This window comes from Chelonia mydas, chromosome 6 (assembly GCF_015237465.2).
Source record: "Chelonia mydas isolate rCheMyd1 chromosome 6, rCheMyd1.pri.v2, whole genome shotgun sequence".
In the NCBI taxonomy this organism is placed as follows: Eukaryota; Metazoa; Chordata; order Testudines; family Cheloniidae; genus Chelonia; species Chelonia mydas.
In genome coordinates, this window is record NC_051246.2 from 87,345,564 (window position 1) to 87,362,697 (window position 17,134).

At 41.8% G+C, this 17,134-nt stretch overlaps 2 protein-coding genes across 10 annotated transcripts in view; one reads left to right on the plus strand and one right to left on the minus strand.

Moving 5' to 3' along the window:
• Positions 1-247: 247 nt before the first annotated feature.
• Positions 248-2,905, plus strand: INSM2 (INSM transcriptional repressor 2). The gene has a single exon (XM_037898612.2). The coding sequence runs from the start codon at positions 304-306 to the stop codon at positions 1,741-1,743; it is 1,440 nt and encodes a 479-aa protein (XP_037754540.1). The 5' UTR covers positions 248-303; the 3' UTR covers positions 1,744-2,905.
• A 1,619-nt stretch (positions 2,906-4,524) lies between these two features.
• Positions 4,525-17,134, minus strand: part of RALGAPA1 (Ral GTPase activating protein catalytic subunit alpha 1) — a 241,989-nt gene continuing 229,379 nt past the window's right edge. For 4 of the 9 annotated variants that reach the window (XM_037900616.2, XM_007065253.3, XM_027827625.3 and 1 more), the window contains 2 exons: positions 15,230-15,354; positions 4,525-5,866 (listed from right to left, as the gene is read on the minus strand). In XM_037900616.2, coding sequence (XP_037756544.1) covers positions 5,715-5,866; positions 15,230-15,354 — 277 coding nt within the window. In that variant the 3' untranslated portion in view covers positions 4,525-5,714. Of the gene's footprint in view, positions 5,867-9,638; positions 9,704-9,954; positions 9,958-14,553; positions 14,585-15,229; positions 15,355-17,134 lie in introns of all 9 variants that reach the window. The other 5 variants (XM_043550010.1, XM_043550012.1, XM_043550007.1 and 2 more) reach the window with 3 other exon arrangements.

The following is a 17,134-nucleotide window of genomic DNA, read 5'->3' on the forward strand; positions in this document are numbered from 1 at the left end:
CGGGAAGGATGTTCAGAGGAGCCGGAGGGGCCCACTAGCCAGGACTCAGAGGGCCCCCCGCCGCCCACACACTTGAGGCTCCTTCCCTTCCCAGCCCATCCTCCTCCCCTCCCGCATCCAGCGGCGGCTCCAACTCCTCATTGGCCGCCCTCTGCTGAAGGGAGGATGACGCCTTGGCAAACAATAGGCGCCTTTAGGTATAAATGCACCTCGGGCAGGCGGCGCCGCGATGCTCAGCGCTCCTGGGGGGCTGCAGGCTCAGCCCGGTGCCCTGGCCCGCGCCACCGCCCCGCACGCGGGAAGATGCCCCGGGGGTTTCTGGTAAAGCGGAGCAGGAGGGCGGGCGGCTCCTACAGGGTGCGCCGCCAGGAGAGGGACCTCCAGCAGCCTCTGCAGGCGCCCCCCGCCCAGGAGCCCCCGCTGGCGGCGGAGGCCGGCCCAGCCTTGTCCCCGCTCCCCAAAGCCGCCCGGGAGGAAAGGGAGCCGGTCGCCCCGCCGCCGAGCCCAGAGCCGGCTCCTGGGATAGCCACTTGCCGGCCAACTCCGCCCGGGGGCCCGGCCGCCTGGGCTGCGGGGGGCGCCTGCAGCGCGGCGGGGCTGAGGAAGGCTTTCTTCGAGCGCTGCCTCAGCTCGCCCGCCCCCGCCGAGTCCTTGCCGCCCGCCGAGAGGCTCCTGCTGCCGCCCCGCACGCCCCTCCCCGCCCCGGGCGGCCGGCTGGCCCAGGAGCCGCTCTGCCCGGCGCTGAAGCGGCCGCCCCGGGCCAAGGCGCCGGCCAAGAAGCCCAAGGCCCTGCGGAAGCTCAGCTTCGCCGACGAGGTGACCACGTCGCCCGTGCTGGGGCTGCGGATCAAGGCGGAAGGGCCGGAGGGCAGGGCCGGGCCCCCCGCGGGCGGGCGCACGCCGCTGGGCGAGTTCATCTGCCAGCTGTGCAAGGAGCAGTACGCCGACCCGCTGGCGCTGGCCCAGCACCGCTGCTCGCGCATCGTGCGCGTCGAGTACCGCTGCCCCGAGTGCCACAAGATCTTCAGCTGCCCCGCCAACCTGGCCTCGCACCGCCGCTGGCACAAGCCCCGCCCCGCCGCCAGCGCCGACGGCCCGGGCGCCAAGAAGCCCCCGGGCGCCCCGTGCCCCTCTGAGGGGAAGGAGAACAGCAGCGAGCCGCGCCCCGCAGCCCCGGAGGGGCCGCGCCAGCCGCCGCCGCCGCCGCCCGAGCAGGATCAGCACCCCAGCGCCGCGGACAGCTCCTGCTGCCGAGACCTGAAGCCCGCCGGCCAGAGCGCCCTGTGCGGGGCGGGCGGCGAGGGGCTGAGGGAGGCGGCCCCTCCGGGCCCGATCCCCGGCGGCAACGAGGTCTTCGTCTGCCCCTACTGCCACAAGAAGTTCCGCCGCCAGGCTTACCTGCGCAAGCACCTCAGCACCCACGAGGCGCCCCGGCCGGCGGCCTACAGCCCCCTGGAGCGGGGCCAGATCACCTTCCCCTGCCACCTGTGCGGGGCTCACTTCCCCTCGGCGGACACCAGGGACAAGCACCGGCTGTGGCACGCCGTGCGAGAGGAGCTGCTGCTGCCCATGGTGCAGCCCGAGAGCAGTGCCGCGGAAGGGGAGCAGCAGATCTTCTCCTGCAAGCACTGCCCTGCTACCTTCTTCAGCTCGCCGGGGCTCACCAGGCACATCAACAAGTGCCACCCCACGGAGAACAGGCAGGTCTTTCTGCTCCAGATGGCGGTCAGACCTGGCTGCTAATGAGTAAGAGGGCATGGGAAGGCACGGGCGCCGACAAGGGACTCTCGTTCATAGGCATTGAGCTGTCACCTTTCAGAGTCCCTTTAAACTGGTGTTTGAAATGTGTAGTGCTCCCGGGGGAAGGGGTGGATTTGGTTGTAGTCTGCAGCGTTAATGACTCTCCTATAGTTTAAATAGTTGATTTGATAGGATTCTTCAAAACCACCGGTAAACTAAACGAATCCTAACCAAGCTGTAATTCCTATGGAAAGTCGCAGTGTGTGCATACATGTCTACAAAGGAAAAATCAGGAAGGGGCAGGGGAGAGGCTGCCAAGTGGCAGCGAACGAAAAGTCCCGTTGCCATCATGCCAAAAGTTTAGTAAGTCAACCACAAGTTGACTACGAATTATCCTTGCTGCCTTAATGGACTTAGACTGCAATGTGTGTTCTGTGAATCCAAGAAGTGAGAGAGAATTAGTGACAAGAGTCATATTTTCAGTAAAGTTGGGGCGTTGATTCTAGGCATGCGCCTCCCCCCCCTTACCACTGAAAGTTAGTAACAGTATTTTGAAGAGCTCTTATACAATGCTTGAAAAGACGAAAACTATCCAAACATAAAAACCTCGGGCTGGCTGTGGGCTTTGGGGAGTGCTAGGGAAGCGGCTACTGACAAAGTGAAAGTAAATAATCTCCTGTCCCCTCTCCCCCAGGATAGAAGTAAATATCCTATTTAAAAAGAGTATTATTTTTCGTTAAAAAGGGAGACTGGCTTAGTTAAACTGTTTTAATAGAAGCCCCGGCTCCTCAATTTTAATAATTTATTATGAAGTGTTTTCTTCGCTGTATCCTGTATTAAAAGTACATAAAGTTAAGTGTTCATATTAAGTCAGTGTCAAGTCCTATATAACTAGCAATACTTATGGAGAATTTACCGTACTGTCTGCTGTTGGTTATTATTGGCTATTAAAATATGAAGTGTTAACTGCTTGTTAGCTATTTGCGCATTTTCTGATCACTGTATGTTGTATACTCTAGAAAATGTAGTGTAAGCGAAACGCTCCCCTCTAACAACTGGAAAGCTTTTGCGATTTTAGTGGGTTGCTAGTTTAGCCACGACACTACACAGAAATGGGTACATTCCTTGCATTGTGTTTTATCCAGAACTAGGGCAAAGAGCACCAGTACAAAATCACCACATAGGATACCTGTAAACGATCCATTTCAGCGCCCAGGATTCCAAGCGGCTACGATCCCGAATCCCCTCTCTTTCTCAATTAACTCAAACTCCAGCCCCTCCACTGCTTTTGTGAACATTAGCTATGTTTAGAAGACACAATCCTTCTACATGTTGCTAAAGAGCAGATGTGATAGGCGCCCCTTCTATACTGACACGCAATATTAAGTTTCCAGTATTATGGCCATTGGGACCCAGGATATTAGAGAGACAAGGTGGATGAAGTAGTATCTTTTATTAGACCGACTTCTGTTGGTGAGAGACAAGCTTTTGAGCCCCAAAGAGCTCTTCTTCAGATCTGGGAAAGGTACTCCATGTCATAGTAAAATACAAGTTGAAACAGATTGTTTAGCTTAAGTAGTTAACACACATTCTAAGGGACCATTCAAGGTGAAGTGGCCTGTTGAAAAATAAGATTCTCTCACCCACCTTGTCTCTCTCTACATTAATAAGTGCATTGACTATATATTTCCCCACATTGTAGGGATCTGTCTAAATGTTTTAGAATATCATATTCAGAGTGCAAAGATAGTGATGTTTCCTCCTGAATCTCTGCATACAAAAACTTATTTCAAAATAGGATGGTAACTTAGGCAAAAATGATATTTGAATAAAGTGAATCCTTTTCCTGAAGCTAGCTGATGGAAATGGGTTAGCAGGTGATTTTGTATAGACTAAATTAAAATATTAACATCATATTAACAAGGATTAAAATATTCAACATCTGTACCCTCTCAAATGAGCAGAAAAATCAATTTAAAATAGCTGTATTGGCATCCTCTACAGTCATTATTTCTTCACAGTTTAGCATCTATACACAAATAAAAGTACGAAGACAGAGTAGTGAGACTTATATAACACAAGATTAAAGATATAATACTAGTTTCCTGAGTACAAATATGAATGAGAAGGGTGTTTCTCCTGTTTGGCTCAAGAACTCAGAAGAGTCAATATATAAATGGGGGAAAACCTTCACACAAAACTCCTGCTGAAGCAAAAGTTCCAGCTCAATAACACCGTTTTGTCAGAACTTATCTGAAGAGTGCTATTATTTCAGAAGTGCATCTTTGCAGTGATCTGTTGAGAAACCAAAATGGCTTGTAATTTGGTATTCCAAGAAGGCTTTTAAAAAGTACCAAAAATCTAAAGGGAGGTTTTACACAAATCTAATTAATTTCCTTAAAGTAAATTCTCCCTTGGAGAAACTCAATGAATGAGACTATCACACCGCCAGCCTTAATCTTTGCTCCTACAATCAAACAGAATGAACTAAGAACAGACTAAAACCATATAATGACCATCAAATGCTGTTCCTGCAACTAGGTAAGAGCACATAGCTCACACAGCAAGATGTTCTCATGTTTTCAGAGGATCTGTGTTGGAAGCACTACGAGGGGCTAAGGCTAGAGATCTAAGAATTTACACCAAATTTAATAAGGATGAAAACAAAATCACACATTACACCAACCCTTCCCAAACCCTCTAATATATCTGATAACAGACTAAGCCACTCATTGATTTGAATAACAAGAGTCCAATCTTTGCAGAGGAATGAATAATATAAAGAAGGTGGTAAGAATAATTTTATTGTATTATTAAATAGCATGTCTTCTCTTTAACCATTACAAATTTGTAGATACTACATGAATGACAATACATAATTTATATTTCTATTGTTGCCTTATGGTATATTTACACATGCAGTTAGTACCAATGCCATGCTACATTTCGTTATAACAGAATATGCCCAACTCAAAACAAATGTGAGCATTTCATCGCCTGTAGGAAAATACCTCTGGTTGGGTGGAATGTGTACTAATCTGCACCTATATGGTTAGAAAACCCCCCAGCATTTCAGGTCAGACTCCTGGAGAATGTTCCCTTTTCTTCAAAAGTACACATCACTGTAGCAATGAATTTACAAAAGAAAAGTGCTTTTATGTAAGAAAGAGTAATATAGATCTAAACTCTGCAGCCTGATGATAAAGGCCACAGCTTCAGAAAAGAATTGACTATTGATACCACTCAGAAAAGCAAACATTATAAAAATATTTGGAAGCCAAGCATAAATAGAATTTCAGCACAGTGATTTTTCTTGTATTTGGGCATACGTTATGGCATCACCTGCACAGTTATGAAATGATACATTACATTGTGAAGGAGTTGGTGCTGCTAGCAAATTCTCTCATTTGAACTCTGAAATGCTAAAAGACCATTTATTTTAAGTATTTTATTCTTATAACATAAATAATCTGTACACATCCTGTGCATTAACACTATCTGTGACATTTGATGAGGACGTTACAAATGCATTTTCAATTTAAAATTGTACATTCATTTTCAAATTGTACATATTTATTTATTTCTGTTACAAAGAAAATTTCAATGGGGGCACAATAAATATAATGTAATAAGACTGCAGTCTCCAATTCCGTGTGTGGCTTGAGATTAACAACAGCGTTAAAAGTGGCTATGTTAGACATCATCATCCTGGAAGGTAAAAAGTGCAGAGAAGAAACTACACTGAAAATAATATGGCAGCCTGGAGTTTTATTAAAAAAAATAACAAAAGCTAAAATATTAAATTACAAATAAAATTCCAGTGTCGCTGTCTAAAATAAATGTACAGGAAAAGGCTGTGCTAGCTATGGGAGACACACATATCAGGGACATTTTCCTTTAACTGAAAGCAGAGAGTCAGTGCGTTAGGGGGTTGCTGATCACTGTTCATTAGAAAGCTGCAAGTTTCTCAATGTTTAGGATTTGTTGGCTGAGCCAGAGGAGCGGCGAAGTTTCATGGACATTCGGCTCTTGCTAGTCCGAGGAGACATTGGAGAGGCTAAATCGGTCCCGTCCACCTGCACTGCTGCTGCTGGAATTTCGCCTGGCTGGGTCTCTGGGCAGAAGCCTGCAGAGGACACCAAGCTTGTTAGTACAGTCTTCCTCACTCACAGCACGGAAATCTACAGACACGGAACAGATGGGAACTGGAGCTCCGCCATCAGTGCGCAGCATATACTAACCCTTTACCAACTGTGGGAGACTTCACTGCACATGAAAGTAGCAACAGAACAAATTAACCTCTAGAGAAAAAACTATGCCAAAAACTCTGACTAGTCTACAAGGTACTGTAAACCTCAATCTCTGCAATGAGACAGGGTTGAAATGGGCAACACCCCCATTCCCCTCACCATGAGGGCAAGCACCACAGCTTTCTTCAAGGATGGAGAGTTATTATTCAAACTATAACCAGAGAGAAAGCGAGTTCACTTAGCAGTCAGAATGTGAAGGCTTAACATCTTGGTGAGCATGCAGTGAATTCTAGGAAAGCAACTGAAAAGGCAGAACTGGGGGAAGGGGATCAGTAAGGGGCCCTTTTTGATAGGACCTAATCTTTAGTAAAAAGCACCAGAAGAGAAATTCCTCCAGATGCACAAGGCAGAAGCTTGAACAGATCTTACTAATTGGATGTACTACATGTTTTATTTTCTTTATTAAAGGAACAAGATGAATTTAAGATTACAGAAGGCAACTCATTACCTGAGCACCCTCAGTGGGCCCAGAGCCTTTTTTTGAGAGCTCATTATGAAAACCACACCACCCAACTCTTCCGTTCTCAACATCCTTTCCCACAAAAAGGTGCCAAAGGAAAAGTAACAAACGTGATATCAAATTTGCGTTCTCTCTAATTATTTCTGTGTGCAGAGATTTATAACTGTGTTCATCAGTCCCTCTTGAGCATCTACAATAAACAGGGTTGGGTGAATTTTTTTCCTTGAATAGTTTATTAGCCAAAAAATGCAGTTTCAGCTGACCTGAAACTATCAGTAATGTGTTGAATTTGCTAAATAGTTTTGACCAAACTGAAGAACTTGAAATGTTTAGATAATGTCAAAACTAAGCATTTCATCTTGAAATATTTTGTTTTGATTTCAGGCATTTTCATGTAAACAAAGTAACAGATTAACAAAACATGTACAGGGGTGGGGAAGACGGTGTCCCTTATAACTTTAGTCCAGTGGTTCTCAACCTGTTTATCATTGTGGGCTGCAGGTTGAGAACCACAGCACACTCCTCCCAACCCTCCCCCCCACAGTCCCTATGCCCAGTGCCCCCCTGTCCAGAGACCCCTCCACAGAGCGGGGTCAGGAGCGAAGCCCTGGGTGTGGGACCAGACAGCTGGGACCCAGACCCGCTGCATGGGGCTGGGCAGCCGGATTGTAGACCCTACAGCGTGAGGCTGGACCCTGCCAGCCATACCCTACTGCGCGGGGCCGGGTAGCCAGACCCGGACCCCGCCATGGGGGGGCTAGGCAGTCGGGACCTGAGTTCCACTGTGCCTGGCAGCTAGGACCCCTGGCGCCAGACCAGGAACGGAGCGCCGGCAACCAGACCCGAGGCATTGGGCCAGAAGTGGAGCCCCACCTAAAACCTGTGGGTGCTGCAGCACCCCTGCAAACCGCTAGTTCCAGTGCTCAACCCCCTCACTGCCCAGAGCCCCCCCAAACCTGCCCAAAGACCCACTCTCCCCCGACAGCAATGCTCCTGGAGGCTGCCTTATGTGGTCTTCCCCTCAGCCAGCCCCACCCCATGCCAGACCAGAGCAGCACATTTTGAATTTCTGTTAGCACACAGCTGGTCCACATGCAGCCTGCGGGTTGAGAACCGCTGCTTTAGCCAGTGCTTAGAATACTCTCCTGGCATGTGAGAAACCCAGGTTCAATTCCCCTGATGAAGCAAAGGGATTTGAACTTGCATCTCCCACACTGCAGGTGACTGTCCTAGTCACCAGCCTATGGGATATTCTGGTGTGGGTCCTTCTCAATCTGTCCTGTTAAAGCTGTTCTACTTAAAAAATAAAACAAAACAAAACACAAAAAAAATTAAAGTAGTCATTGAAGCAGGAACTTGAACTTGTGTCTCCTACATTCTGGATCTAATCACTTGGCTTATCAAGTCACTCTCATGCTCTTTCCCTGGCCCAATGACTATGGATTGCTCCTATGAATGACAATGAACAGGTCAACAGACTCTATAGCAGAGGTTCCCAAACTTTTTACCTCGTGCCCCCCCCCCTTACCCTTGTCTGTGCCCCTCTCCCTCCCCGAGCCGGGGCCAGGAGCAAGGTCGTGGCTCTGGTGGGAGGTGCGGATAGGGATAAGGGGGCTGATGCTGGGGGCAGGGGTGAGAGCGGAGCCTTGGCTGGGGCTGTGGCGGGGTGGCACTTCCTCCCCATCCTCTGTGGATGCTGGCCTGAACCCTAGCCATGCCCCTGAACATTCCTCCCCTCCCGCAAGGGGCATGCCCCACAGTTTGGGGACCTCTGCTCTATAGCCTGGTAGTTAGGGGACTCACTAGGATGTGGGAAATGACTGAAGTTTAAGTCCCCACTCCCATAACTATTTATAATAAATGGAACAGCTTCAACAGAACAGATTGAGAAAGATCCACAGCAGAATATCCCATAGCTCAGAGACTAGGACACTCTCCTGCACTGTGGAGATGATGAAATTCAAATGCCTTTTCTATGCCAGGCAGAGGGGAGAATTGAATCTGGGTCTCCCACATCCCATATGAGTAACCCTAACCACTGAACTAAGAAGTATAAAAGAGGGCCTTTCCTTCCCCCCGCACATTTTGTGAATCTACGCCTTTGCTACTGTGAAAATGCCTGAAATCAAAAAAATTGAGGTTGAAATTAAACATTTAGTTTTTGATCCAATTCATTTCCCCCCCAATTTTTCTGATTACAAAACAAACAAAAAAAAACAACAATGCCCCCCCAAGAACCCAAGGAATTCTATTTTCATTTCAACTCAAAACCATTTTTTCCTGAATTTTCAGAATTGCCACCAAACCACAAACTCTATTATTCACTCAACTCTAACAGATAAACTTAACTAATTATAATTAACTTGTAGCACAGCCAGGCAGATTGATTTAGCTCATTACCTGAATCCTTTCTGATCACTTTGACCTGTAGAAATTATGGGTGAAAACCTGATCCCTCTCAAATCAAAGGTAAAACTTCAACAGGCTTCAATGGGACCAGAATTTCAACCTATATTTTTCCTGTACCCTGGCCTCTTCTCTACAACATAGATGTAACAATCAAAACTGAGGCTACCACTCCTCAGCGTAAGCTCAATGCATAGAGGGTATCACTTCATTACACATATAAATCTCTGAATATAATTTATTTTGATGATGCCCTAAAGTGGTCAGTGAAATCACATACTCAAGTCAGAAGTATGCACCTAAAACATATTGCCATAAACCAAACTGATTGAACAACTCAGATGTTCTATTTGACCACAGTACTTCCCATGTTGTTCAAACTGACATGACTCACCCAAGTGACGGGGGAGGAAAAGGCACCGTGTTATTTGTTCCCCAGCTGTTGACAGTAATTCTGTTCATGAACTAGGTACTGCACTGCCAAAGAATCTGGAATGGTACTATAGTGCCTAACTCACTATGCCTTATAAAAAATGCAAGTGGGGAAACACCCCCCCCCACCTTTTCATTTTCTGAAATTCTATCTTGCTCTAATTTTATAAGGAATTCAAGTACTTCAAATCATGGGAATTAGAGAACAGAAAACAACCACGGATGTTTTGCACAGCATGCCATTCACAGCTAGCATGGAAGACTTTCCGTTTCAAGCCTTTGCCCTTTACCTTGATGTGGCCAGTGCTTTCTAGTGGAGGTTTTAGAAGGAGAAGAAATATCACAGCATTTCTTTCTTTGTTGAGAATGAAGAAGTGATGAGGAAGGAGTGGATACAAGTGGGGGGGAGGGGGAGAAAAGATAAAAGTAACAGGTGTGAGACACTAGACACAAACCGCAAAGATTGAAGGGCATTAACAGATGAGCACAGATGACAGAATAGATAGAATTTCATTATGTAACTGCTGTTCATGCTACAGGTTAAAGAGAATGACAGGTTAGTATGCGTAATGAAGCAATAGCTCTGAAATCAGGAGTTATACTTACCGACTAAAGGTTACAAGGAAAAAGAAAGAAAAAAAAAGAGTTCTATAAAATAACCTAGATCGAGCAGCCTTATTTACTACAAATGCAATACATGCCAATCATTCTATCTTAAGCTCTTTTAAAAAGTTTGTGAAAACAGTTAAATACTTCCCTAAAAAAAACCTAGAAGGAAAAACAAAAATGGAAGTTTGATATTTGGTTTCTGTTCACCATCACTGTTTCACATTTTTAGTATGCTCAGAATTACACCTAGCATAAAAAAGGAATCAGCTGAAAAGATGAAATAGGGAAAAATATCAGTGTAACATTTGAGCTGTATTGTGAAAGTCAAAGGGTAAATCAGCGCATGGTGTTTTACCTATAGTGTCAAGAGAATTCTAACATTCACCAACTTTCAAAAGAAAAACCACCAATTATATTGGATAAAGAAATACTTCAAAAATAACATAATTTTGATGGAAGTATTACTCCAGTATTGCATAATATTTTGTTTACAGTTCTTAAACAGAATTTTTTCCCCCAAATTCTCTTTTCTAGGAAAGATTTTGCATTTCTGGTCTTTCGCTCAGATTTCGAATGAAAAAATCAAAGATTAAAAATTTTCTGTAGGATGGAAATTCCAGTTATGCACAGCTATAATTATGATCCTTGCAAGTACCTTGACCTAAAGCAGGGATAGGCAGGGGAATTCTTGAGTTCTCTCCCCAGCCCTGCCAGCCATGCAGCCTTAATAATGAACCTTTACAGTTCTACAGTACCTTTGCTACTGAATTTCAAACATCACAATCCATTGTAATTTACAATCCCCTCCCACAGAGAGGTGAGCATCTTTATTCCCATTTATAAGTGGAAAATAGAAGGGAAGAGAGAGAGATTAAGTTACATTGAATTAATGGAAGAACTGAGATTAAAACTCAGTCCCTCCATCATAATCCCCGGTCCCAAAACTAAACTACCAAATCTCACGGCCTTCTGTCCAAAGTGGACAAGTCACAACCTCGATGTTCCCCAGTTCCTCTACCTGTAAATTAGGATACATACCTACTGCACAGGAGGCCGGAAGAACTGTGTGAATAATGTTTTGAAATGTTCAGTCACTAAACTATTCTCTATGGGATCAAAAGGCTCCTGCCCTGTTCAGGGATGGGCTAAATGGTTATAGGATCCAGACTGATCTCATGACACAATATTGTGACCAAATGAACTGTGCTAGAGGAACACTTTGTTTATAGGAATCAGCATAATTATCTACGGTGGTCCGCGGCATTGGAGTGAAAAACAGGAAAGGGAAAAAACTCTTCAGCAACAAGCTAAGGATCTGAGCCTCACTTTGTCAATAAGCCCTTCCACAACCATGATTTTAACATTGACAAGTATCCTGGCCTGCTCTGCATCAGAGAAAGCTGTCTTACTCTGGGGACTGGTATTAGCTCACCTCAGGTTACTGTTACAACCTCCCAGGTTACTGTACTCAAAGACTCAGATACAGGCAGGACAAGCACGAAGGCAAAATAGCCATTCTATTCTGTTTGTCTCAAACACACGGTAAAGCTCACTTAAAACAAAATCATTTTAGTGTGTCCACCTATTCTGCAAGTCCAGCTCCTATAAGATAAACAAGCTATTTCTCCTATAGGCAGAGAGAGAGAGAGAGAGAGATTACTTCAATTTTTAAACACCTGGGAAGTGCTCAGATACTATCATCTTCTAAGAAACAACTGTAGTGACCATAATGAAGGTAACAGCTCTTTCTAAGGTTTGCATCTTCAGTAAAGTTAACCAGTGTGTTGAAGCACAGTGTTGAAAACATTCAACAGTGTTTAATTTGCCTGTTTTTCAAATATGGTCAAAACATTGGCACATCAAAACTAAACAACAGACTGTCAGGGACAAATGTATTTACAGCATTTGGTGATTTTGTCTTAGCTTCACACTTTCTGTAAGTTTAATCTTCCCCTAAAAGGTGAAATTGTATGCACTGCCTCCTTATAAAGCCTATATTCATCAGCTGTACTAACATATGACTGGTCTTGGAGATCATGGTTAGATTTAAGAAGACATTTGCCATAAGATTATTAAAATAATGGAATTGGGGGCCTAGAACACTGAGAACCTAAAAATATTTTGCGCCCCTCTTCAGCCACCCCTATTTCTAGTCAAGAATGGCCATAAACTGTGGAATTAGTGAGCATTTTAAAAAAATCAGATATCCCGATTATGTATCCTGAGTTATCAAGCATATCAAATTTAACAAATATCCCACATGGTTAAGTAGAATTAAGACCTGTCAATATATTTTAAAATGAATGTAAAAACTCCAAAAGAAATCTAATACAATAATATTTTAACCCAATTTCTAAAAAATACAACAGTTAGTGAGACAGGATGCATCCTTAAGGTTGTTGAGAAATTAGATGTAAAAATGGTTCAACCCATGGGACCAATTCTCCACTCTGTTATGATGATTTTAACCCTCATATAACTCCATTGGCTTTAATGGTGTGTAAATGGCATAACAACATAGTGTAGGCCTTATATTTGTATCAGTGCTTTTTATAGAATCCTTTTGAGAAAGCATTTTGAAATCCAGGTTTAGGATTTCAATATTTACCTGGAACAGTGAGATTTATTTCTGTCAGACAAGAGAGGGTTCAGTAAGTTTGTTAATTTACTTGGAATAAAGAGGAGAAAATCCGAATTTAGTTTTAGCCATCTGCCCTCAAATTGGTACCTGGTTATTTTCCAGATTTTAAAACCAATTGATTTAAAAAAGTGATTTCTTCATTGTTTCTCTTATAATTTATAGATTACTCTGCACACGTGAAGCTAGCAAAAATAAGTAACTGCTGTGTAGGATGTACTTATTTTCATTCAATGACCACTAATATTTAGACAATGATTGCATAATTTAATCTATTCGACTTTTTTTAATAATAAAAGAACCAAGTACTCAGGGCTCTGATCAGGGATGGCAATACTTCTTTATCATATTTGTATTAACATAGCTTTTATCCCTGTAAATATGTAACATTTATAAAAAGACACTTGTTTAATATAAGTTATTTGCAGAAATTAAACTGTGTCTATAACTTTTTTTTAATGAAGTCTGTAATAGATACAGTACATACATGGTTTATATATTCATATGTAAGAATAATTATAATATTCCTGTTGAGATTGCCATTGAAAAATAGTTCATTTGGTAGAATTGTTTAACCTAAAATAAAGTTTTAAAAGTATTTGTTCAAACTGCAGTTAGAGAAAATCAAGAAAGATTATTTAAAAAGGAACACAGGAATTGCCATTCCAGAACAGACCACTGGTCTAACTAACCAAGTGTTTGATAATCGATGCTTCAGAGGAAGGTGGCTTTGCTCCACTTCCCCCCAAAAATACACCAGACAAATTGTGCATACTATACCCTCTAGTGCAGGGAGGTAACTGAAAGCGAATAGATACAATTGAAACAAATACCTGAGTGAGTACAAAAAAAAAAAAAAAAAAAGAAGAGAGAGAGAGAGAGAGAGAGAGAGAGAGAGAGAGAAGGCAACTCCAACCATGTGGAATAACTACTGAATACCATTAGGAAGGAGGAAGCACAGGTATTTTTCCTTTAAATAAACACTAGTAGTGTAAATATAAATGTTATTTCTAAATTTCTTAGGAATCCTGTTTTGAATCTCAAATAGGTCAATATCCTGTAGCAATCAAGTCTGCTGATTGATTAAGAGATGTGTAAAAAACATGTTACTTTAACATATTTCTTGTATTTAGCTTATTTGTTCAGTTTAACATTTATTGTCTTTAAATTTAGCTTCCACTTGTTCTTGAGCACTTGTGCTAGATTTCACTATCCAATTTCCAATCCTATATACCTCTATTACAGTCCTACTTCCTGTCACATTTTCAAACAAAGTAATCTCAGTGTTTTTAAGCTTTTCCAGTATTTTTAAGATGTCCTTAATCTTTTCTCGACCAACGTAGCCCATGTGTTTTAGAATGTATTTATGTAGATCTTAGACATTTTTGCAATCAGAAAACCAAATATAAAGAAGTACCAATTTACCAATTCTAATCTCATTTGATTTCCATCTATTGTTTTAAGAAGAAAACTGAACTGATTTTATTCAACTGCAAATGTGCTAATCATGGCATTTTGATTTGCTTTGCATTAAAAATTACACAAGTTTATCAACAAAATTTCAAGTGTTATACATTCTTCTCCTCCTCCTCTCCTACAGCACCATAATGGAACATCAATGCAAGACAGTACAGGGTACAAAACACACCACTGCCATTCAGTACTACTTGTTCATGCTGAGAAACAAAAGGTCAACACAATAAAGTGTTACTAGTTCAACAACTGTGTCTACCATTAGTTACTTTAATCCCATAACCACTGTTAGTGTTTCATGCAGACCTGGGATTAGTAAAAGACTAAAACTTGAAGAAAATGTAGTGGTAATTTCTCAATCAATGTGAAATTCTTTTTAGAGTGAACAAGGGTAACAAGAAAAGTTTGCATATAACTTGGTTACAAGTTTAGTGCTTTAGTAAAAGTAGTAAGAACAGAGGGTGTTTTTGGACATTTTGTCTTACCTTCAGATAAACAGAACTGATATTTAATGATCTAAAAAGAGGGGAAATAAAATAAATGAAATAATCATAAGGAGTCACGAAATCATCATCAGAACAGGAAGGCCCTGAGTTTCTCATTTTCTTAGTGATTATTATTTTTATTAGTAACTGAAAATGCAGTACCTTCTTATAAAACAGATTCCTAAAGATAAAAAATGGATCTGAAACAATTTTGTTGCTTCTTAATATTTTGAAAATATAAAGTTGGTGAATGTAAAATTTTCTTGGCATTTTAATTTGACCTTTTACATTACAGCAAGATAGCAACCTAAAGCTGTCTTAGAGAAGGTCTAGGAATAATACTTGAGGATTCATCAGCCCGCAGCCCAGAGATTTAGTTTGAGCATGTGATAAACATTCATTGTAAAAATACAGAACTTGGTTGCTCTACTAAAATGTTTTGCCAAATCATAGTGCCAGGCAACAAACTAAGGAATTAAAGGCAACTCTCCTGTGGTTATGAATTACACAGTTGCTCAAATATGAAAATATAACATCACTTTGTACATTTTCAGATTAATGATCAGTCTTCATAATACATAAAAGTTTGGAATTTACAGATTTTATAAGTAAGGATACTGCATTTTAAGTGTCATTAAACACTATGGTAAGACAATTTCTTTATTGAATTTCTTACCTGAATCAGAGGGCAAATGGTGATAGGGTGCTGGACAGAAAACCTGAGCAGCAAAGTCCTCAAAAGTTGTGGGTTCTAGATGGTGTTGAACAATTGTTTGCAGATATCGAGCTCTCTCCTCATAACTGGTTTACCCAAGAGTTAAGGATCAACTTTAAGTCACAGCACACATTTGCTAAACACTAAAGCCTACTCAGTAATTCAGCTATGTTATTCCCTTTAACAAATTTATTCATGTATGTGCATATTATAAATTTCAGTGACCATTTGCAGTTTACTAACACTGAAAGTATGGCATTTTTGGATTAAATTAAATTATTCTCAAATCTTTACATAACATTATTTTAGTTAGCCAATAAAAATGATAGTTTAATAGTGCAGCATACATTAATTAGAGATGGGTCTGAACCTAAACTCTGGATCTGACCCCTTCTGAACATTGGGACAGGTTATGTACCTGATGTGTACCTCATGGCTCAGGCTATTTCAGTTATAATACTGTTCCAACAGCTGGATGCAGCTAAAGTAAAATATCTTTGAATAAGGCTACACACTGCCTTCAGGTCAATTTTACTTTCTTTTCTTACGCACCTCAAAATTGTTTCAATCAACCTAAGATTACAGATTATTTTCTAAAGCAGCAAACTGACTTGGTCATAACACTGTTTAAAATTAGGTTTTAAAAATTCTGTAATTGTAATTTGTAGGGGTATAGTGTGAAAAATAACTATCATTAACAAACAACAAACTAGATTCCTTCTCTCAAAAAAATTCTATATATTTTCAGTGAAAAATAACTGTTTCCATAATCCCTAAACAAATTCATATAGTTAAGATAAATACATAGCTTAAAATGAGTATCAGAAAAAAATACATAGTCAATTATGCCATTAAAAAAAGCAGACATATTTGTAAAGAATCTGCAGGACCCCTAAATACTGGCTAACAGAGTGTCGGAGGGCACTGACAGCAAAATACCATACTTCCTTTTCACCACATTCTCCCTCTCTGATATTATTGACTGGAGACCAGTATCTTGAAGTGTTGTTGCTTTTGAAGAACCCTCTCCAGGCTTCTTGTTCCAGCAGGCCTGATTGTGCTGTTAGCACAGAGAGAGCGAGAAAAAAAAAAAGAATATTTCTGCTGTTCATGAAAGCAACTATGGAAATGGCTGTCAAAATGTAGAGCAGCAGGTAGCAACATACAATTATCAAGAAAAACTACCATGCTGACTTCATGTTGTATAGATCCTGAACTGAGAAATCAGTTAACCTTTTCTTCCACAACTTTTAAAGTTGTCCAGCTGGACTCAGTGTGTTGAGTTAGGCAGCCCATATTTAAATATCTTACATGAGCACAAAAGAAAAAAACAAACATACTCCTACAGTATATTCTCATTAACATGTGTATTTTTAACAAATGATTTACTCTTTGCAAGTATTAACATTTTCCATGAACATATTTTTGTTTTCATATTTTAGTAAGAGGCCTCACAGAGTGGAGGAACAATCTGAGGGTTGGCAGTTCGGAAGTCCTGAGTTCTAAGCCTGGTTCTGCTGGTGACTTGCCATGTATTTTTAGGGAAGTTATTTTACCTTTTTTGGTCTCAGTTTCTCTTTCTGTAAAATGGGGATAATAGCTACCTATCTTTCTCATTGGTGTGTTGTGAGAAGTAGGCTGAACATGTAAAATACTATATATAAGCACTAAATACTATTAAGTAGATGAGCCTGCCATTTTCAATTAGGATGAGCAATAAAATTTCAGCCCTGAATTAGGACTGAAGATAATACATTTTAGGTACTCTTCTGGCTTTCACGATTATATTTCAGCAATTAAAAGGGATATGTAGTGATAATCCTTATATGTAACTATCGCACAGGAAGCGATTACAACAAACGAAGT